The sequence below is a fragment of the Ovis canadensis genome, chromosome 14, assembly GCF_042477335.2.
Source record: "Ovis canadensis isolate MfBH-ARS-UI-01 breed Bighorn chromosome 14, ARS-UI_OviCan_v2, whole genome shotgun sequence".
Taxonomy (NCBI): domain Eukaryota; kingdom Metazoa; phylum Chordata; class Mammalia; order Artiodactyla; family Bovidae; genus Ovis; species Ovis canadensis.
In genome coordinates, this window is record NC_091258.1 from 62,641,818 (window position 1) to 62,668,967 (window position 27,150).

Sequence of the window (27,150 nt, forward strand, 5' to 3'; positions counted from 1 at the left end):
GGGTGGCTTGCTGTTCACACCAGAAGACAGGCACTAGAATATTCCTAGCAGCTAGTCTCACAATCCAGAAACAGTATCCACTGACCATAGCACTGGCAAAGAAACGACGATCGATGGCTCACCCAGTCCACACGATGGAGCAGAGTAAAGCAAGATCTGCGGGGAATTCCCTGGCAGGCCAGGGGTTAAGACGTTCACTGCAGGGGATGCAAGACAGACCCCTGGTCAGGGAGCTAGGCTCCCACATGCCTCCTGGCCAAAAAAACAAAACATTAAAACAAGCAATATTGTAACAGATTTTTTTAAAAAAAGGAAAGAACTACAGCTACACACAGCACCAGAGATGACTCTCCGGCATTGTGCTGAGCAACAGCAGCCAGATACAAAAGAACACAGGGCATGGCGGGATTTCCTTCATGTAAATTCAAAAGCAAGTCTGTAGGAACGTTTTCATTAGTGGTACAACGATAAAGTAAGGTAAGGAGAGAAGATCACAAAGAGAAGATAGTGGTAGCTTCCATCTGAAGGAGGGAGGTGGTATGACGGGTGGAGCCTTGAGGTGGGTAGGCAATATTCTAGTTCTCCACCTGGATGGTTAGATGGGTGGAGGTTTTTTTAAAACCTTTCTTACTGAACTATAAGGTACACTCACAAAAGTGCACACCAGTCGATAGATTTTCATAAACCAACACACCCATGTAACCAGCACCCAGATCAAGAAGTAAAACATTTCCAACATTCTAGAAGCATTCCCCCAGCCTCCCATTCCCTAGGGAGCCACTTCTGCCTGCCTCCCAAGGGCAATAAACACCTTCTAGCAGCACAGAGTGATTGTGCCTGCTTCTGCGTTTTATTATTTCGACCATGTTGTGCAGCATGTGGGAATCTTAGTTCCCTGACCAGGGATCCAACCCATGTTCTATTGAAAGCGCAGTCTTACCCACTGGACCACCAGGGAAGCCACTCTGTGCTTTTTGCCAATGGAATCAAAAAGGATGTACTCAGATGTTTGCTTTCTAATTGCTCTCATGATCACACAAATCTGTTTTACATACTTCTCTGTATATTCAAATGTCCAAAAATTTAAAAGTGACTAGCTAATAATCTCTGTGTTTTGGCAATCCCCAAGTACAAAGTTTAAAGAGAATGTTGATAAAGCTCATGAGAATAGTAACAGCTAACATTTGCTGAGAACTAGGCTCAAGGCTTTACATGCAATCACCTCCTTAATACTTAAGCAACGTCCCAGGATGTTACGATCTCCATTTTACAGATGAGAAAATCAAGGCTCTAAGAGGTCACGTGGGTGACCTGCTGGACTCCAGAACCCGAGTTCTTTATGGCCATAGTATGTTGTCAGGAGGCCAGGATAGCAGAAAGCAGGCAGTCGGCCCTGAGCAGGCCTGGCCCTGCCTCCAGGTTCCTCAGAGCACAGCTGTTCCTGCCAGTGACTGGCCCTCCCCCCCCCATCCGGCCCCCTCTATTAAGGTCACACGTCAAAAAGAGGGAGAGGGGAGAGAGGGCCCTTGAGAGAAGACTCACCCATAGTCACTGAGACCATTGTCTCCTGGGCCTTCACGCCGCTCCCTGGAGCCTGAAAGAGAGGACGAAGGGAGAGCACTCATGAGCCACTGCCGGCTAAGTGTCTGTCTGTCTCTTACTGCCTGTCTGTCTGCCTGCCAGAAGAGAGTTCCTGGGCTGGGGGCTCACAGCCCAGGAATAGCCTGGACAGCTGGCAGGAAGTCAGCCTGGGGCAGAGCTGTCACTGCAGAGATCACTCCTGCCTGGGACCAGGCCCAGGGACAGCAAATGTCCACAGCTCCGTCCCCACACACCTCCCAAGTTTCTGGCTGGAAAAGAGAGAGACAGATAAAAGACCCTCCCTGGCCCAAGACCTTAACCATAAATACCCATTCATTCTTTCAAAAACTCTCTCCTGAAAACCTCCTGGGTGTGAGGTACTGCTCTAGGGGTCGGGAATACAGAGGTAAACAAAAACCCGGAGCCTGGCCTCTACGTGGTGACACAGTTAAGGACAGAAAACAATTAGCAAACCAGCTGACAGTGTCGTGTGTCAGAAAGCCTTCAGTGTCATGGAGAAAACGCGGAGGGCCCAGGAAGGGAGGGCGTACAATTCTAAACAGGTGCTCGGGGAAGGGCTCTCTCTTTTTGTTGCTGTTGTTTCTTAAAAAAACTTTCTGGCCCCACCATGCAGCACGCGAGATCTTAGTTTCCGGAGCAGGGATCGAACCCATGCCCCCAGCAGTGGAAGTACAGTCTTATCCACTGGACCGCCAGGGAAGTCCCCAGTAGGAGCTCTCCAAAGTGACATTTAAGAGACCAAAGGAGGTGGAGGAGTGAGCCATGCAGTTTTAGAGAGGAAGAGTGTTCCAGGAGAAGGTACAGCAAGTTCAGGGCCCTGAGCCAGAAGCCCATCTGGCATGTCCGCGGGGCAGCCAGGAGCCCGCAGGGACCATACCATAGAGGGAGCGAGGAGGTGAGTGAGAGAGCCAGGGACAAAGAGGCGGGGCTCCACTCAGGACGGGCCCCAGGGCAGAAACACAAAGCCAGTTTTTACTTGGGTAAGGTCAGCGGGAGCCAGAAAGACACATGACATACGAGCACCAATGGAGACCTTCTCCTGCACGTGAACAGCAGTGCTGAAACAGAACTAAAAGAAATCACTTCCTCACCTGATCCGCCTCTACTGACTCCAGGAACCCCCATGTCCCACACTGCCCCTCCCTGGCCATCCTCTCCCCCTACGCTGCTCCCCCGCACTCATGCCAGCCCCCAGTTCTGACTCATGTCCCCCACCCCTCCATCACCTACAGGATGCAGAAGGCCCACTGTCCAGCCCCTTTCTGTGGACCATCACCTACCATCTGCCCCTTCCTACCCACTATTTTAATGGTATCGCAGTGATGGTACTCTGGGGGACTTCCCTGGTGATCTAGTGGTTAAGATTCCACCTTCCAAAGCAGGGGATGTGGGCTCGATCCCTGGTCGAGGAACAAAGATCTCACGTGCTGCAGGACAACTAAACCTGACTGCCGGGGCAACTAAGCCGGAATGCCACAACTAGAGAGGCCTGCACTCCATAAGGAAGAGCCCGCACAGCCAAAAAAAAGTGTGGCGGGGGAGGGAAGAGTGCCTCCCTGGTAGCTCAGTAGTAAAGAATCTGCCTGCCAAGTGCAGGAGACATGGGTTTGATCCCTGACCCAGGAAGATCCCACGTGCCACGGAGCAACTAAGCCCGTGCGCCACAACTATTCAGCCTGTGCTCTGGAGCCCAGAAACCACAACTACACACGCCCTAGACCCTGTGCTCCGCAACAAGAGAAGGCACTGCAATAAGAAGCCCGTGTACCACAACTAAAGAGTAGCCCCCGTGCATCGCAACTAGAAAAAGCCTTGTGCAGCAACAAAGACCCAGCACGGCAAAAACCAAAACTACATAAATAAATAAAATTATTTTTAAAAGTAAGGACTCTGGAACCAGACTTGCAGGGTTCAAATCTGGCTCTACCACTTACTAGCTGTGTGACCTTGCCAAGCAACTTCACCAGTCAGGGCCCAGTGTCCACGTCTGTACACTGGGATGGTACACCCCTGACTTACCCCAGAGGACTGCTGTGGGGCTAGATGAGTTTCTATGCACAGAGCACCTGAGAGTGCCTGCTGCATGCTAAGTACTTTAGAGTGCTGGCTCTTCTTGCCCCCCAGGCCTCCCACTCCAGCCTTCCCTCCAACACCCAAGGGCTTTGCCGGCTACCCACTCTTCACACAGAATGTCACCTGTGCCTTGCATGCTTGCTTCTCCTATCCTCCTAGCAAGCTCTCCATCACTCTGCATGGCTGCCACCTGCCTTGTGACATCTTCCCAAAGTCCCCAGGGTGATGCTCTCTCCTCCACCCTCAACTAGGATGAGGAACATGACCAGAGGCATCACTTGATCCCGTACTTGGCTCCTAAGATGCCCTTTCCCTTCGGGATGTTACCACTGGACAAGAACAACACAACCAACATCTCTCAAAGAGCAAGGCCTGAAGGAGGCTTCAGTAAGCCAGACAGAACAACGCTGCACATAGCAAGCACCAACTATGCACCAGGAATGGTGCCAGGCATCACACCGACGCCTCACAACCTCCTCATGCGTGAGGACTATCATTAGCCACATTTTAATCAATGGGAAAAAAAAAAAAACTGACTCACTGTGGTACAGTCATTTGCCAAATGCCACATCAAGCCAGAGCTTTACTGGGATTCAAAAGCAAAAACAAGTTATCCCTGATTCCAGTGCCCATGCAGCAGCTCCTGATGAGCATTCACGTGCCTAGCATTGCTGATGAACACACCTCAGTGCCTCCTCACCATCACCTGCGGTAGAAAGTAAAAACAATCTCCAAGTTACAGGGGATAGTGGCAGGCCTGAAGTCACACAGCAAGCAACTGAGGGGCCAGGATGCGAACCCAAGTCAGTCCGCTGGTCAAGGGATTACTATGAGCTGGGCACTGAGGTCTGTCTTAGCAAAGTTTCAGTTAATACTTACTAGAAGCCTTTAGGTACTGGTATCCTCCCTGGTGGCTCAGTGGTAAAGAATCTGCCTGCAATGCAGGAGACTCAGATTCGATCCCTGGGTCGGGAAGATCCTCTGGAGGAGGAAATGGCAACCCACTCTAGTATTCTTGCTTGGGAAATCCCACGGACAGAGGAGCTTGGCAGGCTACAGTCTGTGGGGTCACAAAAGAGTCAGACACGACTGAGCAACTGAACAATAGCAACATCTTCCCACTACAGCTGCAGAATTCCCCACCAGACTCAATTTTCTCTCTCCACCATTAAAAACCTATCTCCCACGCTGACTTTATGAACAGCGAAAATTATATAACAATAATAGAAAAATGACAGCTCCCCAAAATTCAAGTAATTACCATTCACCAGACTCCCTATGCTCAGCCCTTAGAAGGCCTGCCTCCAAAGCTCGATCTTACCACTTCCTAACCCTGACATTGGAAAAGAGTCTGATGCTGGGAGGGATTGAGGGCAGGAGGAGAAGGGGACAACAGAGGATGAGATGGCTGGATGGCATCACCGACTCGATGGACGTGAGTTTGAGTGAACTCCGGGAGTTGGTGATGGACAGGGAGGCCTGGCGTGCTGCAATTCATGGGGTCGCAAAGAGTCAGACACGACTGAGCGACTGAACTGAACTGAACCCTGACTCTGGGGCAAGTGGTTTAACCTTTTTGGATCGCACTTTCTGCAACTGTAAAATAAGAATGACAGGAGTTATTGTACATCAACTATACTCAAATTAAAAAGAAAAAAAAGGATAGGCGTATCTATTTTTAAAGTGCTTAGTGGGGTTAAGAGTTCCAAAATGCTAAGCTGTTAGAACGATGCTCAGTAGGTTTTGTACATGTGCATTAAATAAAATAAGTACATCTTCAGTGAGTCAGGAAAAGGGTAGGACAATCACTAAGCCAAGACCATCATATGCCAAGTGCGAGCTGAAAACAGAGTATAACTTGACAGGACCCATGAGACCTGACAGCATGGAATCACAAAAACACAAGTCCCTCCTTTTTCAATTCTTTCCTTTTCTATCTACAATATAATAGACCATTCTGCTTCCACTGGAGTTCAGGCTTAGTCCTCCTTTTCACAGCCAAGCAATGCTAGTTTTTCATTAGAAAAGCAATACAAATTTTCCTTCTCAAATGAACCGACTGGAGAAAAATGAATCAGTGGTTTCAAAGAAAAAGGAAAGCCTTAATACTACAGGATTCAGCAAAATATGACAAATAGTAAGTGGCAGGATGTCGAGTTGCCTAGCTGCAGATTCAAAGTCTTTCCTATCAGAAGGAAAGTGAAGGAAAGCTGAAGTCTCTGAGCTTCTCCTTCTTCTCTACTTCCTTGCTAGTCTCATCTACACCAATGACTCTTGGAATCATTATGTCGTTATTGTTTAGTCACTAATTCATGTCCGACTCTCTGTGACCCCACAGACATCAGCGCACCAGGCTTCCCTGTCCTTCACTATCTCCTGTAGCTTGCTCAGATTTATGTCCATTGAGTTGGTGATGCTATCAAACTACCTCATCTTCTGCCGCCCTCTTCTCCTTTTGCCTTCAGTTTTTCCCAGCATCAGAGTCTTTTTCAATGAGTTGGCTCTTCACATCAGGTGGCCAAAGTATTGGAGCTTCAGCATTAGCATCAGACCTTCCACTGAATATTCAGGGTTGATTTCTTTGCAGTCCAAGGGACTCTCAAGAGTCTTCTCCAGCACCACAACTGGAAAGTATCAATTCTTCAGCGCTCAGCCTCCTTTATGGTCCAACACTCACATCCATATATATGACTACTGAAAAAACCATAGCTTTGACTATAGGGACCTAAACACCTAATGGGTGTCTGCTATGACCAGTATTATTATTATAGTCCGGATCTATTTATTGAGCTCCTGCTCTACACTGTCAGGCCCTATGCTGAGGACTTTACACGCACATTTCATCAGCATCCTCACAATAACTCTATGATATGATGAAGGGATTATTAGCCTTCATCCTATAAACGATGAAAATGAAGTTCAGATATGGAAGGCACAGGTCCGCTACCATAAAGTGTAGCTTAGGATTTGAACTGAAATGTTGGCTCCCAATTTCACGCTCCCGCACCCTGATCTTCCGTATCAAACACAATCATCAACAATACTAACAATAATAGTATAGCAAAGAAGTGTGCAGTGGGCCAGGCGCTGAGCTAGGGCTCCGACAAGCACGAGCTGACTTCTCACTCCAACCCATAAAGAGGATGCTATAGTCACATTCTGACCCCCATTCTACAGAGCAGGAAACTGAGATTCAGAGAAAGAAATCGCTTGTCCAGAGCCGCACGGCGGCTCCAGGACTGACTCCGGAATCCCGGGGCGCCATTCATCTCCACCGCATCCAACCCATATCCACCACCCCTGGCCCGCGCCTCACCTGGCCCTCGGGGCCCGCGCCCACTCGCGCAGCCCGCCCTCCCGGCGGCGCCAACTGTCAGACCCACCTCCCTCCGCCCGGCTGCCCGCCCCGGAAGCACCGTTCTCGCTGCCGGAAGTCGGGCTTACCCGCCCTCGGCCGCTCTAGCCCACGGGAGAGCCACCAGCGAGAGCGCAGGGGCAACCGTCACGTGACCATCCGCAGTCTCCCAGGCGCTTCCCCCGCCCAGCGCTAGCGAGGAGCGCGGCCAATGAGAAACGCAACTGCTTGGCCCCCGCGGGTCCGCAGTCCAGCCGGAGTGCGCCTGCGCGCGGCGGGTTGTGGAGGGGGGGCGCGCGGGGCTCCAGCCTAGAAGGTACCAGCGGGGCTGGGTCCCGGAGTGGGAAACGTGGAGTGCAGGTAATGTGCGATCTGGGGGCGCGGCGCCTCGGCTGCCTTTCTGTTGTCCTTCCTCTATAATGCATTTCTTCTTTCATATCGTCCTCTGTCCCTTTATATCTCCGTTCCTCCCGTTATGTTGCATCCTGCTTAAATCGTTATCACTGCCTTGTGTTTCCACCACTCTCCTAATGTCGCCATCAATCCCCTTAACAAGATCTCGTCCAGTTCCATGGCCACCGAATGTCACTCCTGTCGTGTCGCCTTCTCCTGTTGCCTACACATCTCGTTGCTGCTGCTCCTTTGCAAAGTCCTTCTCATAAACCGTCATCACACCCCCGTGTCACCTTCGCACGCCTCCTGCCCCCTTCGTAAATCGCACTCACGTTTCCCTTCTGTCTTTCGCAGGCCTTGTGTCTTCGTCGCTCCCCGCTCACCTTTCATTCTCCGACAGTCACTATCCGTGCCTAATGCTTCCAGTGTTTTCCCATTAGGAGTTTTTTTTTTTTTTTTTGTCTTCATGTCTCTGTCATTTCCCCCGTGTCACCTCTCACATACCAGGTACTAGAGCCCGTTATTCTGGCTCCATCGGGAAACCTCTGGGTAACCTCTACCATCTCATCACACCTTTGCAAACTTAGCTGCCTCATTTGTAAAACCCACACAGGGACACCTATGTCAGGGATGAGAGTCAGGGTCCTGTGAGTTTATTCTGGTGACATGCCCAGCTCGATGTGGCTAATAACGATCAGTCATCTCACCCTCACCCTCAGCCAGTCACCTTCATCCCCTCCTCCTTGTCACTCTCCCCCTCCCCCCAGCTACCCTCATCATTCCTGGGGTGTCACACTCTCTCTATCCTGACAAGTTCGGCTGCAGCAGCCAACCCCTGCTGTCCCACGTCACGGTCTCCAAGCTGTCCTCCCCTCCGCCACGTCACCACACCTGGGAGGGTGGCCCATCAGCCATGAAGAACCTTGCTCATGTCAATATTAATCCATACCTCTTTACCTTGGTGGACAGACTGATTTCCCACCCCCAAATTGAGAGCACTTAGCCCATAGCAGGGGTCGGGCAGGGCTTGGTGGGGGGAAGACTCTAGGTAGCTTAGACCCAACCGTCCCTTGACTCATAAAATCAGGGGTACAGAGAGAGGAGGCAGGTCTCACCACACCATCAAACCTCAGCAACCCTAAATCTTCAAGTGAAGAGGCAAATATCTTAGTCACTCAGCTTGCCTTAGCATGGCTGAGGAGGACAGTCATTACAGTGTGTGCCGGGGACTGGACCCCCCCCCCCAGGTGCCAATCTTGGTTTAATTGTTTAGTACTTAAATAGCTGCATGAGCTTGGGCAGGTGGCTCAAGGTCCCAGTGCCTCAGTTACTACATCTGTAATATGGGAATGCAAATACAGGTTATTCATTCAATCGATATTTGTTAAGCGTGTTCTACATGCTGAAGACTGTGCTAGGCATGGGGACACATGAGTGAACAAAACAGATTCCCTGGCCTCATGGAGTTTACATTCTATTAATTGCAAGAGCCAGAGACAATACACAAATGGGTAAGTAGATGATACGATATATTGGGGGGATAGGGAACACAGAGATTGTAGTTTTAAGTAGGGTGACCTGGTGACATTTGAACAAAGACTTGAAGAGGGGGAGAGAGTGACATGGCTCTCTGAAGGAAGAACAGCATTCTAGGCAGAAAGTAAAAGTGTTAGTCGCTCAGTGGTGTCCCACTCTGTGACCCCATGGACTGCAGCCAGCCAGGCGCCTCGGTCCATGGAATTCTCCAAGGAAGAATACAGGAGTGGGTAGCCATGCCCTTCTCCAGGGGCTCTTCCCAACCCAGGGATTGAACCCAGGTCTCCCACCTTGCAGGGAGATTCTTACTGCCTGAGACATTAGGGTAGCCCCATTCTAGGCAGAGGGAACAGCACATGCAAAGGCCCTGAGGTAGGAGCCTGCACGGCATCGGTAAGAGGTAACGAGGACGCCAGTGAGGGAGGGGAGGGATGGGGGAGGAAGTCAGCGGGGTAATGGGGAAGGTCCCCTGGGGTCCCAAGGGCCGTGGAGAAGACTTTGGCTTTCCTCTGAGTGAGGCGGGTTTGGAAGAGAGGAGGGACATGATCTGATGTGACATGAAGCCACAGCAGCAGCTGGGGAACTTCTGCCAAGGATGGACTGGCAAGAGCAGCCTGGTTGGAAGAACACCTGAAGTCCTCTTTTAAAGCTGCACTCATATCCTTTATGCTTGGAGAAAGTTTCCAATGTCCTTCTCAAAGATTGAGGGGAAGGAGAAGGGGGTGTCGGTAGAGGTTTTGAGAGGCTGTTCGGGAGGGAGGGAGGAAACCACAGGTCTACAGATAACAGACAGCAGGAGAGGGGGCTGTCTATAGCCAGCACCTTAGGGAGCTTGGGCTCAAATCTTGGCTTCCTGGCTTTGTCCCTTTATGCCAATGACTTAACCGCTCTAGGTCTTTAGTTCCCTTATCTGTTTGTTGTTGTTGTTGAGCCCCTAAGTCATGTCTGACTTTGCAACCCTGTGGACTGTAGCCCGCCAGGCTCCTCTGTCCATGGGATTCTCCAGGCAAGAATACTGGAGTGGGTTGCCATTTCCTACTCCAGGGGATCTTCCCAACCGGGGGATGGAACTTGCGTCTCCTGTGTCTCCTACACTGGCAGGTGGATTCCTTACCACAGAGTCACCTGGGGGAAGTTAGGCTAAAACAAAACAAAACAAAAACACTTGTGAAAATTGAATATATAAAGTGTTTTGAGCAGTACCTGGTTCAATAAACATAAGGATCCCAACTCACTCTCCCGTATCCTACCCTTCCGCAGCCACAGACCTCCCGGAGGGTAGCAGGGAAAAGACATTCCACCTTATTTTGTGTTTGTGAGTTGATTTAACAACACAGTGCTCTGGAACAGAACTGAGCTCTGGGATCAGATTCCCAGCCGACAAACCAACCCTGTGTGACCTGGGCAGGGATTTCCCTGAGCCCTGTCTCATCTGAAAAACAGGGATAATAATGCTTTCCCCCCCGCCAGATGTGGTTTTTTTTTTTGTTTTTTTTTCATTTGTTTGATTTGGTGGGGAGGGTTTGGGGGCCACACAGCCTGTGGGATATTCGTTCCCCGACCAGGGACCGAACCTGCGCCCCCTGCGTTGGAAGTATGGCATCTCAGCCATGGGAAGTCGCTGTTGTTTGTCTGAACGGCAGCATCACCCACTTTCACGGTGATGCCGCGGCATCCCTCCCTTGTTTTCTTTTTCTCCCAGGTACATAGTGTACATTTCGCTCATTGACCTATTGTCTCACCCCCTCAAAAGAATTTCTTCCTTCCTAGGGATTTTTCTTTTCTGTTTTTCTGTGCTGCATCTCCAGTTTCTAGACAAGGCTTGTCAGCAGTAGTTGAATAAACACTAGTTGAATGAATAGATGGATGAACTGGCCACTGAGCATCTGCCACGTACTGTCCCTGTGCTGGGTGATGTGGGGAACACAGCAGTGACAGCCAGCCCGGCCCTCCCCTCATGGATTCTGGACCCGTCATCAGGTAGTGACAGTCCAGTGGTCAGGGCCAGGTTGCGAGAAGCACAGGCAGAGGGGTACAGGCTAGGACTGATAAGCCTAGGGGACTGCCAGTCCCATGGAGGATGTCTGGACCAGCCAGGGAGTCAGGGAGGGCTTCCTGGAGGAGGTGGTACATAAGCTGATAGAAGTGAGCAACACGAAGAGAGAAAGGTATGCTAGGCAGGAGGGGCAGCTGTGGGCAGGTTTGGTGGTAAATGTGTGGTTTCAGTTCTAGGAACTGAAAGATATTAAATCTGACTGGGCCATGGAGAATGGTACAAGCGTAAGCCCAAAAGGTTATTAAGGAAAGGGCTCTGGGAGCCACGGTGTGAAGCTGAGACTTTATCCTGTGCACACTGGAGGGCCACAGAGTATTTGAGCAGGAGAGGGGCAAGTCAGACTCAGCTCAGAGGGGGAATTAGAAGTGTTTGAGTGGAGGCTGGGAGCCACAGGAGGTGGCTGGAATGGGGACCCAGATGAGAGGGGCCAGTTCATGGCCTTGGAGGGGAGGGAAAAAAGGTGGGTGGGAGACACTCTTGGGAGGTCAAGTGGATAAGTTATGGGGGACCCAGGACTCGGGGGGCATCAGGGCTTTCTGGGGAAGGTGGAACACAGGCTGAGACCTGAAGGCTGGGGAGGACAGCTGTCCTGGGAATGGGGACCCAGGGGAGGGGCAGGTTTGGGAGAGATGCTAAGGACAATTGGAGACATGGGTATAAGGGGCTTAGGGACACCTGGGTGGAGGTATCTAGGAAGCCATGGGACTTGCAGAGCTGAAGTTGAGGGAGGAGATATGAGTCAGAGACAGCTTTGGAATCAGAGGAACTGAAACTGTCAGATGGGGAAGGTCCACAGGCACTGTCCCTGGAGAGCCCAAGAGGGCATCATAGGACAGTTGCACTTTGTCCTGAAGGCAGTGGGCAGCCGCAGAGGGGGTTTGAGTAGGGATGGGACAGCTTTTGAGTTCCAGTTCCCAAGTATTTATTCACCATTCATGATGGGGGGGGGGGGGTGGTTTCGTGTGGGTCCTTTTTTTTTTTTTTTAATGATTTGTTTTTAGACCAAGCATCTTCTGTCCCTGGAAGGGGCACCATCTGGGGTCCTTTGAAATAAAGGATCTACTGCTAAAAAGAAAACCGTTTACAAAACCAGCGCTCTGTACTGTTTTCTATAGACTTGACCACAGACGATTGTGTGGTCGGTCCAAAGGGGTCTGCACAATCGAATGAAAATTGGCCCCTTTAAAACCAAGAACAGGTCTGTTTTGAACCATGCAGAAGGTCCCTAGGTTTGTAAATGTTTCCTAAGGTATGGCCTGTCCAGTGCTTCAGATATGCTTCAGCAGTTAAGTGGCCCACCCTGAATTTTACCCTCAGGCTGAAGCACCACTATCTGTACCTACCCTATTGCCCCAGGCTCAGAACGCAAGCTACTAATCATTGTGTAGGAACCCAGTGTCACTGAATCTTAAAGCGACATCTAACAAAGTCTTTTCTCCCTTCTACTGCTCTTTCCTTCTGTTTTCAGAAGAAAAACAAATAAATAAACATTTACAATGTGCTGGGCACTCGGTGGGTAGAGGAATAAATCAGACATAGTCTTAGCTTTTCAAGGGACACATATATAAGTTTATCTGTGATAAATAGTGTGTTCAGGGTACTAGGGGACACAACTCACCAGCCAGCTTGTATCTGTGTGCCCTGACTGCTGGGGATGGGTTTCATTGACTCTGCCCAGCAAAAGTCATGTTGGTATATTAATCTCCCCAGTGTTCTGAAGAATGTAAGTGAGGCTCAGAAAAGGTAGTCTCTTCTCCAGGTAAAGCACAGAGCTGAGATATGAACCAAGGGCTTGGGGACTGTGAGGCCCACCCTCTTAAACCAGCCACCACTCCCCAGTTGTTTTTTTGACCGTGCCACGTGGTATATGGGACCTTAGTTCCCCAACTGGGGATCGAACCTGCACGCCATACAGTGGAAGCACAGAGTCTTTACTGAACCGCTAAGGAAGTCCCAATCCTCTTTTTATGAATGAGGCCAGCAGGGCTTGGAGAAATAAAGCCCTGTACCCAATATCACTGAGTATGAAAGTGACAGAGGGCTTCTGGCTGTCCAGTGGTTGAGATTCCACGCTCCCAAAGTAGGAGGGACCTGGATTCAAGCCCTGGTCAGGGAACTAGATCCCACATGCCACAACTAAAGATCCCACGTGCTGCAACTATGACCCGATGCAGCCGTATATTTATTTACATATAAGAAAATTTCTTTTAAAAAAGTGACAGAGGTGGGATTTGAACCCTGGATTCATCAGTCCAAAACACTTCTATGGAAGGGGGATCAAGTATCCCACCCTCACCAGGGGTGGGGGTGTTCAGGGAATTGTGACCCAACACAGGCCCAGTGGGTTTTGCTTCCTCCTTGTCCCTGGGCTATGGTGTCACACCCAGGGTCAGGCAAGGCACACGCCAAGGGGACAGGGAGATATTCAATGGGCTGGTGAAACTGCACAGTTCAGTCCTAGAGGCTGGGACTCAAAACACAGCCAAAACCCAAACTGGGACTGAAACCCACTTTCTTTTCATCTAAATCACACACCTGGTCTCAGGATTTAATGAAGCTTAGGTTCTTTATCGGAGAAGGCAATGGCACCCCACTCTAGTACTCTTGCCTCGAAAATCCCATGGACGGAGGAGCCTGGTGGGCTGCAGTCCATGGGGTCGCTAAGAGTCGGACACGACTGAGCAACTTCACTGTGACTTTTCACTTTCATGCATTGGAGAAGGAAATGGCAACCCACTCCAGTGTTCTTGCCTAGAGAATCCCAGGGACGGGGGAGCCTGGTGGGCTGCCGTCTATGGGGTCGCAAGAGTCGGACACGACTGAAGCGACTTAGCAGCAGCAGCAGCAGCAGGTTCTTTATGTCTCAGCACAGAAAGAATTCAGTGAGGGACAAAGTGATAGGTGAAAAGTGGGTTTATTTAGAGAGAGACATTCCATAGACAGGATGTGGTTCATCTCAAGAAGCAAGAACGGCCCTGGGAGAAACACTCCACAGAGTGTGGGCCATCTCAGAAGGCAAGAGTTCCTGAGATAGGGAGTGGTTAATTTTTATGGGCTGAGTAATTTCTTTTCTTCTTTGGCTGCACTGGGCAGCATGAAGAATCTTAGTTCCCCCATCAGGGATCAAACCCATGCCCCTGCCGTGGAAGTGCTGAGTCTTATAATCACTGGACCAGCAGGAAGTCCCTGGGCTGGGTAATTTCATAGGCTAATGAGTAGAAGGATTGTTGTAACTATCTTGGAGAAAGGGTGGTGAGATTTCCAGGAACTGGGCCACCACCCACTTTTGGGCCTTTAATGGCCAGCCTTGGAACGGTCACGGCGCCTCTGAGTGTGTCATATGCTAATGTATATAATGAGACTCCAGGTCCACTGAATAAGGTCACGTTCACAAGTTCCAGGAGTGATGACCACATCCAATTTAATCAGTTTTGAGGCTACCATTCAACTCAGCCCCAAAGGAGATCATATTTCCTCCTCTGCCCAGAACCTACCCTTGGCCCCATTCTTGCTACAGTCCAGGTAGCTCTGCATAATTCGGTCCTGTGACCTCTGATTCACCTCCTCTTCCTCCCCTCACTGCCATTCCACTAGAGATACATGCTGGCTTGCTCTTCTCTATCCCCACAGGCATACTCCTGCCTCAGGGCCTTTGCACTGGCTGTTCTCTGTGCTTAGAATACTGTTCTGTAGCTCTCTTCCTCCCCCCCTTGAAGTTTTTTTCTCAGATATCCCCTTCTCTATGCAGCCTTCCTTGTCCTCCTTATTTTCAAATGCAAGTAATCCCACCCTCACCCAACCCCGTCCCTCTTCCCTGAGTCTCTATAGCACATATTACCTTCTAACATATACTTTTTTTTTTTTTTGGTCTGTCTGCAAGTCTATTTTGTTCACAGTGATGTTCCCCAGTGCTTAAAACAATACCTGGTGCACAATAAAGGTGTGCAAAATTAATGAACAGCCTTGTGAAAAGTAGGCAGTATTGGTACTTTGCCCATTTTGCAGATGGGGACACTAAGGCACAGATGTGTTGCCAGTTCTCTGAAATCAAATAATCGCATACATACTGAGGTTCATATTAAGATCAGGCATCTGGCTCCGGATGCCACAAGTGTTAACTGCCTCACCAATCTAATGCAACCTACACCACCTCTCCAATACTGGTTTTCTTTATAAGTGCGCTAGGTTCGTTTGCTTTGATAAAAATATAGCAAGTCCAAATTCAACCCATCAGTAAAGACTTGTCATCATGGCACAATTTGAAAGCCAAAAGATTGCTAACAAACTGAATAAAACGCATCTTCAGTCGCTCAGTCACATGAGACTCTGCCACCGCACTGACTGCAGCATGCCAGGCTTCCCTCTTCATCACCAACTCCCAGAACTTGCTCAAACTCATATCCCTTGAGTCTATTTTCTTCCTGTTTTTGGTTTATCAGCGACCACCCCAGTTCCCCTGCCTCACCGTGGTGTGCGCCATCCCTCACATCTTCCAGCCCTACCTTTCCCCAGTTTTGTTTCTGTTGATCTTAGCTTCCCTCCTGGAGAAGGGAATGGCAACCCACTCCGGTATTCTTGCCTGGAGAATCCCATAACAGAGAAGCCTGGAGGGCTACAGTCCGTGGGGTCGCAAAGAGTCGGACACAAATGAGCAACTAATACTACTAGCTTCCCTAATTTCACCTCACCTTCTGTTCCAACCACATAGTCTTAAATAAAGCATTTCTCTCCAAGGGCTTTGCAAATAAATAAAAGGCAAACTTGTTTCCTGCGCCATGCCTCCCCTCCCCCACCCTTGCTCCCTGCGGTCAGCCTTATCGAAAACTGTTACCTTCTGCTTCTCTTGGTGACCTACGGAGATCAGATAAGCTTGATCTGTTGCTATTCCTTGCTGGATCCATCCCCTTTTTGGCTGGCTCCCTATGATGGGGTGGGGGTGAGGGAATACCTACTGCCCTTAACCAAACTGGGATCAGACGTTGAGGGGGAAGGGGCTTTCAAATTATCCTTTCAGATCTAGGCTGTATCTTGCAGTGAGTGGTGAACCAAACTCCCTTTTGGAATTTCCTTCTTTTTTTTTAAATCACATTAATGCGTGGAATGAATTTTTAAAAACGTGACAAAACCGAGGACGCGGCAACACCTGTGTTCGCTTTATAATTATTTTTTTAACCCGCACAGAGATATTTTTCTCTTCTGTAAGTCGCTCATATTTCACGATTTTAAAAAAGAAAATGGGCGTAGGATAAAAAGCAATCCTGACGCACCCCCTAATCCTGTTGTCAAGGCAACCACTTCTGACGCTGTTGCTTCTTTCAATAATAACCCTTCTCTACCTTTGTGCACTTCCTGCCTGGGTAGGGGAAAGGGGGTCCTGCCCCTCTTTCACTGAGAGAGGTGGGCGGGAAAGGGGGAATCCCTCCAATTTATTATCCCTCCAGCTGTGGCCTTAAATTCTGCTTCGGAGATACGAGATGGTAGATGGGAAGCCCGCCTTAGATTTTTTTTTTTTTTTAACACCAAAACCATTTTGTATTGGGATATAGCCAATTAACAATGTTGTGGTAGTTTCAGATGAACAGGGAAGGGACTCGGTCACACATATACATGTATCCATTCCTCCCCAGCCCCCCGCCACACACACACTGGTAAGAAACATTTTTTAAATCCCTATCAAAATATCAGTTGGCCTTTTTAAAAAATCAAATAGAGACTGCAATACAGACTACAACAGAAAACCCACCATCCCCTTATCGAACACCCCGCGCTCTTCCCCTCCCGTAACGTGGGCTGCGTCTTTGGATTTTATGGCCACATCCGTAAATCATGTTGTTCAGCCTTGATCGTTCCATTTTATTTTATAATTTTAAAAATCATTAGTCTTATTTATGTATTTATTTTTGACTAGGTAATACGTGCCCACGGTACAAATATTCACAGGGTTTATAGCCGAGAAAAGATGGGGGGGGGGTCTCTTTTTTCTCTTTACCTGAGTCCTCCCTAACCCATAATGGGGGGGCTCTAGGATGGAGCGTAGCAAAGCCATCGCTCAGACCTGTGCTCTTTCTCCACCCCCGCCAGGTTGGCTAGACCGTATCTGGGGGGGCCGGCCCCCCCTCTCCTTGCGGTGAGCCCGGACCGGCGCGCTCACTGCGCAGACTCCCCGCTGCAGAGGGCGGAGCCCCCTTGGGCCCCGCCCCCTCCTCCCTCCCGCCCCTGCTCAGCCTGTTGGGGCAGAAGCTGGGGCCCCGTGGAGGTAGCAGCAGCTGTCTGCCGAGTAAGGCCGAGGCCTCTCTAGGGTACGGTAGGGACGGATGATTGGGGGGATGGGATGGGAGCTGACAGGGAGGCCCCGATGGTCTTGGGCTCCTGGCCTGAGCTGTCTAGTGGTTACCTGAGTGTGAGGTTAAAGGAGCTACCTGGAAAATGACTTCAGGGTAAATCCCAAGGCTGGGAAAAGCCAGGAACAAAAATATTTAGGGCTCCGCTGACCCAATCCGGAGCTGTCATTTTGGGAATGTGTAGGATAGGGCTCAGAGAAGGGAAGGTGCTAAATGGGGAGCAGGGCCAGTGCTGATGACAGGCAGGGTGGGCGCTCAGGGGGGCATGGTGGGCACTAGAGCGAGCAGGGAGGGCACCCCAGAGGGACAGGAGGAAGGCGGAGGGGTTGGACTTTGAGGGATTTCGAAATCCCTACTGACCAGCAGTCAGCTTCCTCCTTTAGGGATGGCGGGCGCAGTGCCAGTAGCCCCCGTGATCATAGACAAGGCGACCCAGTGAGTCCCGTGAGCCCGAGGCTGATCCGTTTTCTGTGATGTTCCCCAAAAGCCTAGAACACCCAACAGAGTCCCAGCTTCTGATCCCCACAGTTTGGAGACCCTGACACACCCACTTTGGCACCTGGGACCTGCATAACCCCTGACTGCCAGCGGGATGAAGCCTAAATTGATGTACCAGGAGGTAGGTGGATGGAGGACCCGGGGAGGAGGGGCCGGATCAGGAGAGGGTGGGGGCCCTGCTGAGCTGACCTGTCACCACCACCCCCATCCTTGTGCCCCAGCTGAAGGTGCCTGCTGAGGAACCTGCCAACGAACTGCCCATGAATGAGATCGAGGCATGGAAAGCTGCAGAAAAGGTAGGCGCCCCTCGCCACCCTCAGTCTGTCTCTGGAGGCTGTGGGCTGGGCTGCTTTCCTTGGGCTGACTGCTCGCCTCCTCCTCCCCCGCAGAAAGCTCGTTGGGTCCTTCTGGTCCTTATCCTGGCGGTTGTGGGCTTCGGTGCCCTGATGACTCAGCTGTTTCTATGGGAATACGGCGACTTGCATCTCTTTGGGCCCAATCAGCGCCCAGCCCCCTGCTATGACCCTTGCGAGTAAGTGGAGGGGGCGTGGGAGCCTGGGATGATGGGGGGAGGGGCCCTGCCAGGCCAGGGGCACTTCAACATGCACTACGCAGGGCCTGCACCCAGTGGTCGAGACAGAATAAGGGGGTGGCAGAGACTCCCAAGTGGACCGTCACAGTTCTTCTGTGCCCACCCGCTTCACCCACACTGTTGCCATGGCAACCACAGCGTCATCTTCTATGCCTCTGTGAACAGACAGGCACACATAGACACACATGGCGTCTTCCATCCACATCCATGGACAGACACACTTACACACACACACACATACACAACCTTCCACAAATCTAGAGAGACAAATGAAGACACACAGAGAGAATCACGAGTACAGACACACACAAATACATATAGTCTTCCATCCTCCGTGGGCAGACAAGTGAGCACTCACAGTCTAGCCCACCGTAGCTGATTCTGCCTCCCTCCCTCCCCATCTCCCCACCCAGAGCAGTGCTGGTGGAGAGCATTCCCGAGGGCCTGGACTTCCCCAATGCCTCCACGAGCAACCCCTCCACCAGCCAGGCCTGGCTGGGCCTGCTCGCTGGTGCCCACAGCAGCCTGGACATTGCCTCCTTCTATTGGACTCTCACCAACAATGACACCCACACTCAGGAAGCCTCTGCTCAGCAGGTACCTGGCAACCTGGGCCCTGGCTGGCAGCAGGGGTGGTGGGAGGCATCAGAGGCAGGGAGATGAAAGGGGTTTCCCTCCAGCCCAGGAGACAGACTGGCATGTCTCATGTAGTGGGTTGGACAAAAGTGTTTGGAAGCAACTGTCTTCACATGGCCTGCTGGACTGGGGGCGTTTTGTCATGGTCATCTGGAGGCCTCTGAATGTCAGGGCATGGTTACGAGGGATTAGGCTAGCAGATATGCTCACCCACAAGCTGCCCTGAGCCTGTCACACAAAGAAATGGAAACACGGAATGAGTAGTAGCCCAGCCTCAAGCCAGGCTTCTGCTTCCCAGCTCTGTGACCTCAGGCAGGTCACCTCATCTTGCATTCTTCTTTTTCTGCATCTGTAGAATGGGGCCATTATCTAATATTCACCTCTTGTGAAGATGAAACAGGCTGATCCCAGCCAATGACAGCAGTGCCTGACAAGAGTCAACCTTTTATAAGCATTTACTATGAGAGCCTTGTTAGGGTCTGCAGACAAACTTAAAAAGCATAAAACTTCAAGATTTGAAAAGGAACAGCCTAGGTAGCTAAGCCCTTCTTTGAAAGACGTAGTGAATTTGTCCCTCTTCTTCCTTTTCCCTGCTGCCACTCTTTGTCAGAGGTAGACTTTAAATGTATTAAAATTGTGGGGATCATTCAACAGTGCCTGGAAAAAATGCACAACAGTTAGAAATTATACGAGCTGGAAATTCCCTGGTAGTCCAGTGGTTAGGGCTCCAAGTGTTCACTGCCAAGGGTTCAATCCCTGATCAGGGAACTAAGATCCTTCAAGCCTGAGTTCGGGTGTAAAGGGACTTAGAAGGGTCCTGGCTCACAGTAGAAACAAGGGAATCATTGGCTGTTACTGTTATTGGCATCATCAAGCCTTACCCAGGTCTTCCCAGACCCCCAAGTCTGCTCTGTGCCTTTAACATCCTTCAAGGTGCCTAGAGACCCCTGCTGTGTCAGGCGTGGATAACTACCAGGTCAGGGGCTTGGGAAGGACCTGTGAAGGGCAGGAGTGGCAGGGAGGCCTTAACAGGGCTCAGAGCAGCCAGGTATTAAAATAGATAAAGACACTTCCCTGTTGGTCCAGTGGTTAAGAGTCCGTGTTCTGAATATAGGGGGCATGGGTTTCCTCGTTGGGGAACTAAGATCCCTCATGCCACACAGCACAGCCAAAACAATAACTAAAACAGGTAAAGTAAGGTTTTAACTTCTTAACCTGTAAAGCCTTTCCTAACTGTATTAATGTAAAGCCTGATCAGATCTAGAAGCCTAATCTCAAAACAACTCCATGGGGTGCTCCGTGGGGCTCGAGAGCCAGCTGATCCATCCCCTCAGAAGCTGTCTCCTCCCTCCAGGGCGAGGAGGTCCTCCGGCAGCTGCAGACTCTGGCACCCCGAGGTGTGAAGGTCCGCATTGCTGTGAGCAAGCCCAATGGGCCCCAGCCCCAGGCAGACCTGCAGGCCCTGCTACAAAGCGGTGAGCTAGGGGGCCACTGGGGGTTGGCTGGGTCTGGGGCTCCCCAAGCCAGCTCCTGACCTCCACTCCTGTCGGTCCAGGTGCCCAGGTCCGCATGGTGGACATGCAGAAGCTGACCCATGGCGTCCTGCACACCAAGTTCTGGGTGGTGGACCAGACCCACTTCTACCTTGGCAGTGCCAACATGGATTGGCGCTCCCTGACCCAGGTCTGCCTGTGCCCTGCACACCGCCCTTCTAGGTTGCTCCCTGCCTCATGGGGCTCCCAGCCTCCAACCGTACCCCACCTCCTCCTACCAGACCTCCCGAAGCATCCCCCAATCCAGCCCTCCACTACCCTCCCCTTGCTCATGGAAGCCCCTCTGATCCCTGATGGCACCTGCCGGCCCCTTTATACAGCATCCAAGGCCCTGTCCACCCACTTGACCTTCATTACTCACTTCCTGAGAGCCTGCTCTAAGCCCAGCCCTGTTCTGATGCTGAGAACGTGATGGCAACAGATAGACCTCTTGGAACTCATGGTCCAGGGCGGAGATGGGCCTGTCACCAGGCAGTGTCAACCCAAAAGCATCAAGGCTGAGATGGGAGATGGGGAGAAACACAAGTAGAGGGTCAGGATGGGGGACCCAACCTGGAGTATCAAGGAAAATCTCCCAAAGGAGGTGACAGTTAATCTGGTACCTGGAGGAGCTGCAGGAATGAGCATGAGATGGGAAAGGGGTACAGCTGAGGCAGTGATCATGTCTTCAACAAATGGATATTGTGCAAGCCCCTAATTGGGCTTCCCTGGTAGCTCAGCTGGTAAAGAATTTGCCTGCAAAATTGAACCAGGAGACCCCGGTTCAATTCCTGGGTCACGAAGATCCCCTGGAGAAGGGATAAGCTCCCCACTCCAGTATTCCTGGGCTTCCCTGGTGGCTCACTAAGTAAAGAATCTGCCTGCAATGCAGGAGACCTGGGTTCGATTCCTGCGTTGGGAAGGTCCCCTGGCAGAGGGCATGGCAACCCACTGCAGTATTCTTGCCTGGAGAGTCCCCATGGACAAAAGAGCCGAGCCTGGCAGGCTACAGTCCATGGGGTTGCAAAGAGTCAGATACAACTGAGTGACTAAGCAGAAGCCCCTAATCCCACCGACTTTTGCGGGAAAACAGAAAATACAGCCATGGCTGAGACATCCCTGGTGCCTGTCCTCCCAGTCCAATGGGGAGACAGGTTTGTCACCAGGGAAAGTGATGAGGGAGGCCCAAGGGACCTGGAGAGCCGAAGGAGTGCCTGACACAGGGTGGGCAGTCAAGGCAGGATTCCTGGAGGAGGAATCCCTCAGTGGAGACCTAAGACTGAGCAGGAACTCAGTAGAAGGTAGAAGCCGCAAAGGTTCAGGAAACCAGGAGCTTCGGAATAACTTGACTTTCACCAAAACTTCAGATTTTAGTCTTGAGTCAAGATCATGTCCATCTCAGGGCTTTAGCTGGGGGAAGGAGGACGGGGGCTAAGGGGCAGAAAGAAGGAAGTAGGGGCAGAAAGAGGGGGAGACAGAAGGGCAAGGGGCTGGAAGAGGGACTTGGAGGCAGGAGGAGGGGCTGCAGGTGTCCATGTCACCTGCCGGCACCAGGCCACCACCCTGGGGCTCAGCACTGTGCTCCCGCAGGTCAAGGAGCTGGGTGTGGTCATGTACAACTGCAGCTGCCTAGCTCGAGACCTGACCAAGATCTTCGAGGCCTACTGGTTCCTGGGCCAGGCGGGCAGCTCCATCCCGTCAACCTGGCCCCGGCCTTACGACACCCGCTACAATCAAGAGACTCCAATGGAAATCTGCCTCAATGGAACCCCTGCTCTGGCCTACCTAGCGGTGAGTCCAAGGGAAGGGGGGCCTGCCACATGCCCTCACTGGGCCTCCTCCATCTAGCCCTGCCCAGTGATTTGATGGGGATGAGGGAGTCCTGACTACTAGCTGTCACTTCTGCTCACTCAGGGGTCTGGGCTATGTCCCAACCTCCCTAGGCTTTGGTTTCATCTAGAAATCTTATGATTGCATCATAATATTTGCAATCTCTTAGGGCTAATGAGGCAGCACAGCTGGGTTCATTCAGGCCAATCCCTGGTTGAACTGTCCACTATGGCCGAATGTCACATTTTTAATCAATTAAGATGCTGCTGCTGCTGCTGCTGCTGCTGCTGCTGCTAAATCGCTTCAGTCGTGTCCGACTCTGTATGACCCCATAGCCGGCAGCCCACCAGGCTCCCCCGCCCCTGGGATTCTCCAGGCAAGAACACTGGAGTGGGTTGCCATTTCCTTCTCCAATGCATCAAAGTGAAAAGTGAAAGTGAAGTCGCTCAGTCGAGTCCGACTCTTTGCAACCCCATGGACTGCAGCCTACCAGGCTCCTCCATCCATGGGATTTTCCAGGCAAGCAATTAAGATGAAATGCTGTTAAAAACTCAGTTTTTCAGTCACCCTAGCCCCCTTTCAAAGGCTTAGCAGCCACACCTAGCAAGTGGTTGCCATATTGAACAGTGTAGATACAGAACATTTTCATCACTGTGGAATGTTCTGTTGGACTGCACCCACTCTGGACAAGGCACTGCTGTTTTCAGCTGTTGATATTTTCACTAGTTGGGGTGGCCAACCTGGGACCCCCCAAGCAAGTCACCTGGCCAGGCCCAGCATCATCATGAAGGGCCACCCTAAGGCATGGATGGAGGGACATAGTTCATTGGGGTCCTTTACTCCAGTGATCTCCCACTGGGGAGTAAAGTTTCCCTCATCACCGGTTCCCCTTTCAGAGCTTAAGTTTGCTCACCTATTGGGAGGGTGGAGGGGGCTGGGTGAAGCTCCTGGGGTGGGGGGGCACATGAGGAGTGCCATGGCGGTGGGCTGTGAGCCAGTCAGCGACATAAGTGATTAGAGGGCTTCCCCGGTGGCTCAGAGGGTAAAGAATTCACCTGCCAGTGCAGGAGATTCAGTTTCCATCCCTGGGTCGGGAAGATCCCCTGGAGGAGGGCATGGCAACCCACTCCAGTATTTTTGCCTGGAGAATCTCCATGGACAGAAGAGCCTGGCGGGCTACAGTCCATGGGATCAAAAACAGAGTTGGACATGACTTAGCAACTAAACAGCCACAGCAGCAGCAGCAGCAGAAGAAAAAACTGGTACAACAGTGTAAAGCAACTATACGCTAATAAAAAAATTTTTTTAAGAGATTAAAGCAGAGGTCCTCAAGCCTGAGCATGCACTAGAATTACCAGAAGGGCTTGTTAAAACCAGATCCTTGGGCTCCATCACAACACCTTGATGCTGTGTGCCCTGTGCAGTGAGGCCCAGGAATCTGCATTTCTAACAAGTTCCCAGGTGATGCTGCTGCTGCCTGACCAGGTACCTCATGTCCAGAACCACTGGGTTAGAGCTTAAGTTCTAGAACCAGACCACCTAGGTTCAAACCCTGGCTCCGTTCCTCAGCTCTGTGACCTTAGGCAAATCACTTATCCTCTCTGAGCCCCCGTTTGCTGACCTATGAGCTAGGCCATGGTCATTATCTCTCCCCTTCACGGAGGCTGAGCATTCAGTGAGATACGCAGGGACCTAAGTCCTGATGGGCTGTCTGCAGCTGGGGTCCACGGTGAAGGATGTGTCTAGACTGTCCCCTTGTCCCCCCAGAGTGCACCCCCACCACTGTGTCCAAGTGGCCGCACCCCAGACTTGAAGGCCCTGCTCAACGTGGTGGACAATGCCCGGAGTTTCATCTACATCGCGGTCATGAACTACCTGCCCACCATGGAGTTCTCCCACCCACGCCGGTATTGCGGGGCACGTGGACAGGGCTCGGGGCTGGAAGCCATGCGAGTGGAAGAGGAGACAGGAGAGGGAGTGATGGGGCCCAGGAAGCAGGCAGGGGACAGAGGGAGGGGACACCACAGGGCGAGACAGAGGCGGCAGGGGGAGTGGCTCTGGCTGCTTGAGACAAGGGAAAGGGGGCAGAGGAAAGGCTGTGAATATTGGGAAAGGGGTATGGAGATGGGGGGCTGGAGGCTTGAGGCAGAGGATGCGGGGTTTCTGGGCATAGGCAGCAGGGAGTGTGGGCGGGATATGGGGTGAGGGGCTGGAGAGGTGGGACTGAGCGTATTCAGGTTTGGGGTGGCATGGTTGGGGTTTGAGACCTGGGATAGGAAAGGGGGGTGATTGGGTCTGAGGGTTCAGAGCAGGTAGTCTGGGGGCAGCAGACAAGACGATGAGTGGTTTGGGTAGGGGTGGGCAGGAGCGGGAGCCAGGGATGGAGTGGTCTTTGGAAGTGGGGGTTCTCCGAAGCTGCAGTGGGACTCAGGCCCAGCACCCTAAAGCTGAGGGGAGACCTCCCTCCGTACCCTTCACTCCCTGCCCCCAGGTTCTGGCCTGCCATCGACGATGGGCTGCGGCGGGCTGCCTACGAGCGGGGCGTCAAGGTACGCCTGCTGATCAGCTGCTGGGGACACTCTGACCCCTCGATGCGGGCCTTCCTGCTCTCCCTGGCTGCCCTGCGTGACAACCACACCCACTCCGACATCCAGGTGGTAAGCACCTGCCCAGACCCGCCCCTCAACCCCTGTGCAGAGCAGTGCGGGGACACAGCTCCTGTGGAGCTCACCTGTCATCTGACAGAGATGACGCAGAGCGGGCTGTGCCCTGATTGGGGCGAAGGAAGGGTGACCACAGGTCAGGGTTGGAATCAAGGGCGTGGGTAGAAGGGTCAGGGCCAGGAAGGGGGAGCCCTGAGGAAGCTCCTGCTGCAGCCTGAAGGGTCACAGAAGACTTTCAGGAAAGGGGGACATCTGAGGTAAGACCTCAGGGACAATGGTGAAGAATCTGCCTGCAGGGCAGGAGACCCAGATTCGATCCCTAGGTCGGAAAGATTCCCCTGGAGGAGGAAATGGCAACCCACTCCAGTATTCTTGCCTGGAATATTCCATGGACAGAGGAGCCTGGCGGGCAACGGTTCATGGGGTCTCAAAGAATCACACATGACTGAGTGACTAACACTTTCAACCCTAGAGGGAACAGGTCGCATGTGAGCCAGTCTTTACGGAGGATCCACTCCTCTGAAGGGCTTCGCACACTGTGCTAGTGGTAAAGAACCTGCCTGCCAGTGCAGGAGACATAAGAGAGACAGGTTCGATCTCTGGGTCGGGAAGATCCCCTGGAGGAGGGCGTGGCAACCTGCTCTAGTCTTCTTGCCTAGAGAATCCCGAGGACAGAGGAGCCTGGCGGGCTATGGCCCATGGGGTTGCAAAGAGTTGGACGCGACTGAAGCGACTTAGCACGCACACATGCACTTCTCCGGGCCCTGTTCTGATCCCCAGGGCCCGAAGGGGAGCAGCTGAGCCCGCGGTCTCAAAGACCTGGTTCCACTCCCCATCCCCAACCCAAGGGCTTCTCTGTCCTCACCCTGCATCTCCCCACCCCTCTCAGAAACTCTTTGTGGTCCCTGCGGACGATGCCCAGGCCCGAATCCCTTATGCCCGCATCAACCATAACAAGTACATGGTGACTGAACGGGCCACCTACATCGGTGAGTATTCCAGGAGCACCATGATCGGGGGGCAGGGGGGTTGGGTGGGCGATGGAAGGGGGTCCAGGTGGTGCCATGGGCCCTGACTCTCTGGACCCCCAACTCCCCATAGGAACCTCCAACTGGTCTGGCAGCTACTTCACCGAGACGGCGGGCACCTCGCTGCTGGTGACGCAGAACGGGCGGGGTGGCCTGCGGAGCCAGCTGGAGGCTGTGTTCCTGAGGGACTGGGACTCCCCTTACAGCCATGACCTTGACGCTGCCGCCGACAGCGTGGGCAACGCCTGTCGCCTGCTCTGAGGCCCGGTCCGATGGCCAGGCCAGGCCTGCAAGGCCCCTGCAGGCCCAGATGTTCCAGGTCTCCATCCCCTGTCCCCATGCCCTCCGCTTCTGTCTGACCCGTTGTGACTCCAACAGGCTCCCCCTTCGCAACCACCCCCACCCCAGCCTCCCATCTCTACCTCCGCCCCCACTGGCCTGATGCTGTGGCCCCAGAGGACCCAGCCAAGCTGCGGGCGGACTCAGTCCCCAGAAGGGGAAGTGGGGGTGCATGCTGGGCCTAGCCTCCCTGGCCCACCCCACTTCCCAGGGCAAAGAGGGCCCAAGGTCATAATAAGAAGTAAATAACTCGTCTGTACAGCCTGTGCCTGACTGAGTGGTGTGAGGTGGGGTGTTGGGTAGGGGACAGCTGGCATGAGCCTCTGGGGGGGACATTTTTGTGGGTACTGGGCCCTCAGCATGTGACCAGTGTGGTTTGGTGTGCACTGGACTCTCAGCACCTGTCTGGTGTGTGCTGAGCCCTCAGTGGGTGACCAGCATGGACCAGCGTGTGCTGAACGCTCGGTGTACGATGCACGCTAGCTGGTGTGTGCTGAGCATGGGTGTGTGACCTTGTGGGTGGACATGAACTGAGCCTCCCGGAGCCAGCATGGGGCCACATGTGCTGCACACTCAGCGTGACCCAAGCCACATGAGCACACGCTAAGCCACTGCCCTATCCCTGAGGGTGGACTCGCACGTCTGGACACGCGTGGGTACTGAGCGTGAACTTAAC

At 52.3% G+C, this 27,150-nt stretch overlaps 2 protein-coding genes across 15 annotated transcripts in view; one reads left to right on the plus strand and one right to left on the minus strand.

Moving 5' to 3' along the window:
* The window catches only part of C14H19orf47 (chromosome 14 C19orf47 homolog), a 20,910-nt gene extending 13,789 nt beyond the window's left edge, over positions 1-7,121 (minus strand). For 4 of the 11 annotated variants that reach the window (XM_069549117.1, XM_069549116.1, XM_069549115.1 and 1 more), the window contains exons 1-4: positions 6,992-7,089; positions 4,555-4,735; positions 4,217-4,381; positions 1,543-1,594 (exon numbers count right to left, since the gene is read on the minus strand). In XM_069549117.1, coding sequence (XP_069405218.1) covers positions 1,543-1,594; positions 4,217-4,246 — 82 coding nt within the window. In that variant the 5' untranslated portion in view covers positions 4,247-4,381; positions 4,555-4,735; positions 6,992-7,089. Of the gene's footprint in view, positions 1-1,542; positions 1,595-4,216; positions 4,382-4,554; positions 4,736-6,991 lie in introns of all 11 variants that reach the window. The other 7 variants (XM_069549120.1, XM_069549119.1, XM_069549121.1 and 4 more) reach the window with 6 other exon arrangements.
* Positions 7,099-26,733, plus strand: PLD3 (phospholipase D family member 3). Of its 4 annotated transcripts, none has more exons than XM_069549112.1 (13): positions 7,099-7,390; positions 17,097-17,314; positions 17,885-17,975; positions 18,076-18,150; positions 18,244-18,386; positions 18,860-19,043; positions 20,437-20,557; positions 20,638-20,765; positions 22,205-22,405; positions 24,212-24,351; positions 24,936-25,101; positions 25,997-26,096; positions 26,209-26,733. In XM_069549112.1, exons 3-13 carry the CDS (start codon positions 17,949-17,951, stop codon positions 26,394-26,396), a joined length of 1,473 nt encoding a protein of 490 aa, XP_069405213.1. In that variant the 5' UTR covers positions 7,099-7,390; positions 17,097-17,314; positions 17,885-17,948; the 3' UTR covers positions 26,397-26,733. The 4 variants fall into 4 exon arrangements, with proteins under 4 accessions (XP_069405213.1, XP_069405212.1, XP_069405214.1 ...); XM_069549110.1 differs by having other exon boundaries at positions 7,122-7,390; positions 17,844-17,975; XM_069549111.1 differs by lacking the exon at positions 17,097-17,314 and having other exon boundaries at positions 17,844-17,975.
* Positions 26,734-27,150: the final 417 nt, after the last annotated feature.

What these genes read in the sequence shown, in the direction of transcription:
- PLD3 (XM_069549112.1), top strand. Translation starts at nt 17,949, where the DNA reads ATGAAGCCTAAATTGATGTACCAGGAG. An exon ending in GCAGGCCCTGCTACAAAGCG is followed by an intron (nt 20,558 to 20,637) that starts GTGAGCTAGGGG and finishes CTGTCGGTCCAG; the next exon opens with GTGCCCAGGTCCGCATGGTG. An exon ending in CTGCTCTGGCCTACCTAGCG is followed by an intron (nt 22,406 to 24,211) that starts GTGAGTCCAAGG and finishes TTGTCCCCCCAG; the next exon opens with AGTGCACCCCCACCACTGTG.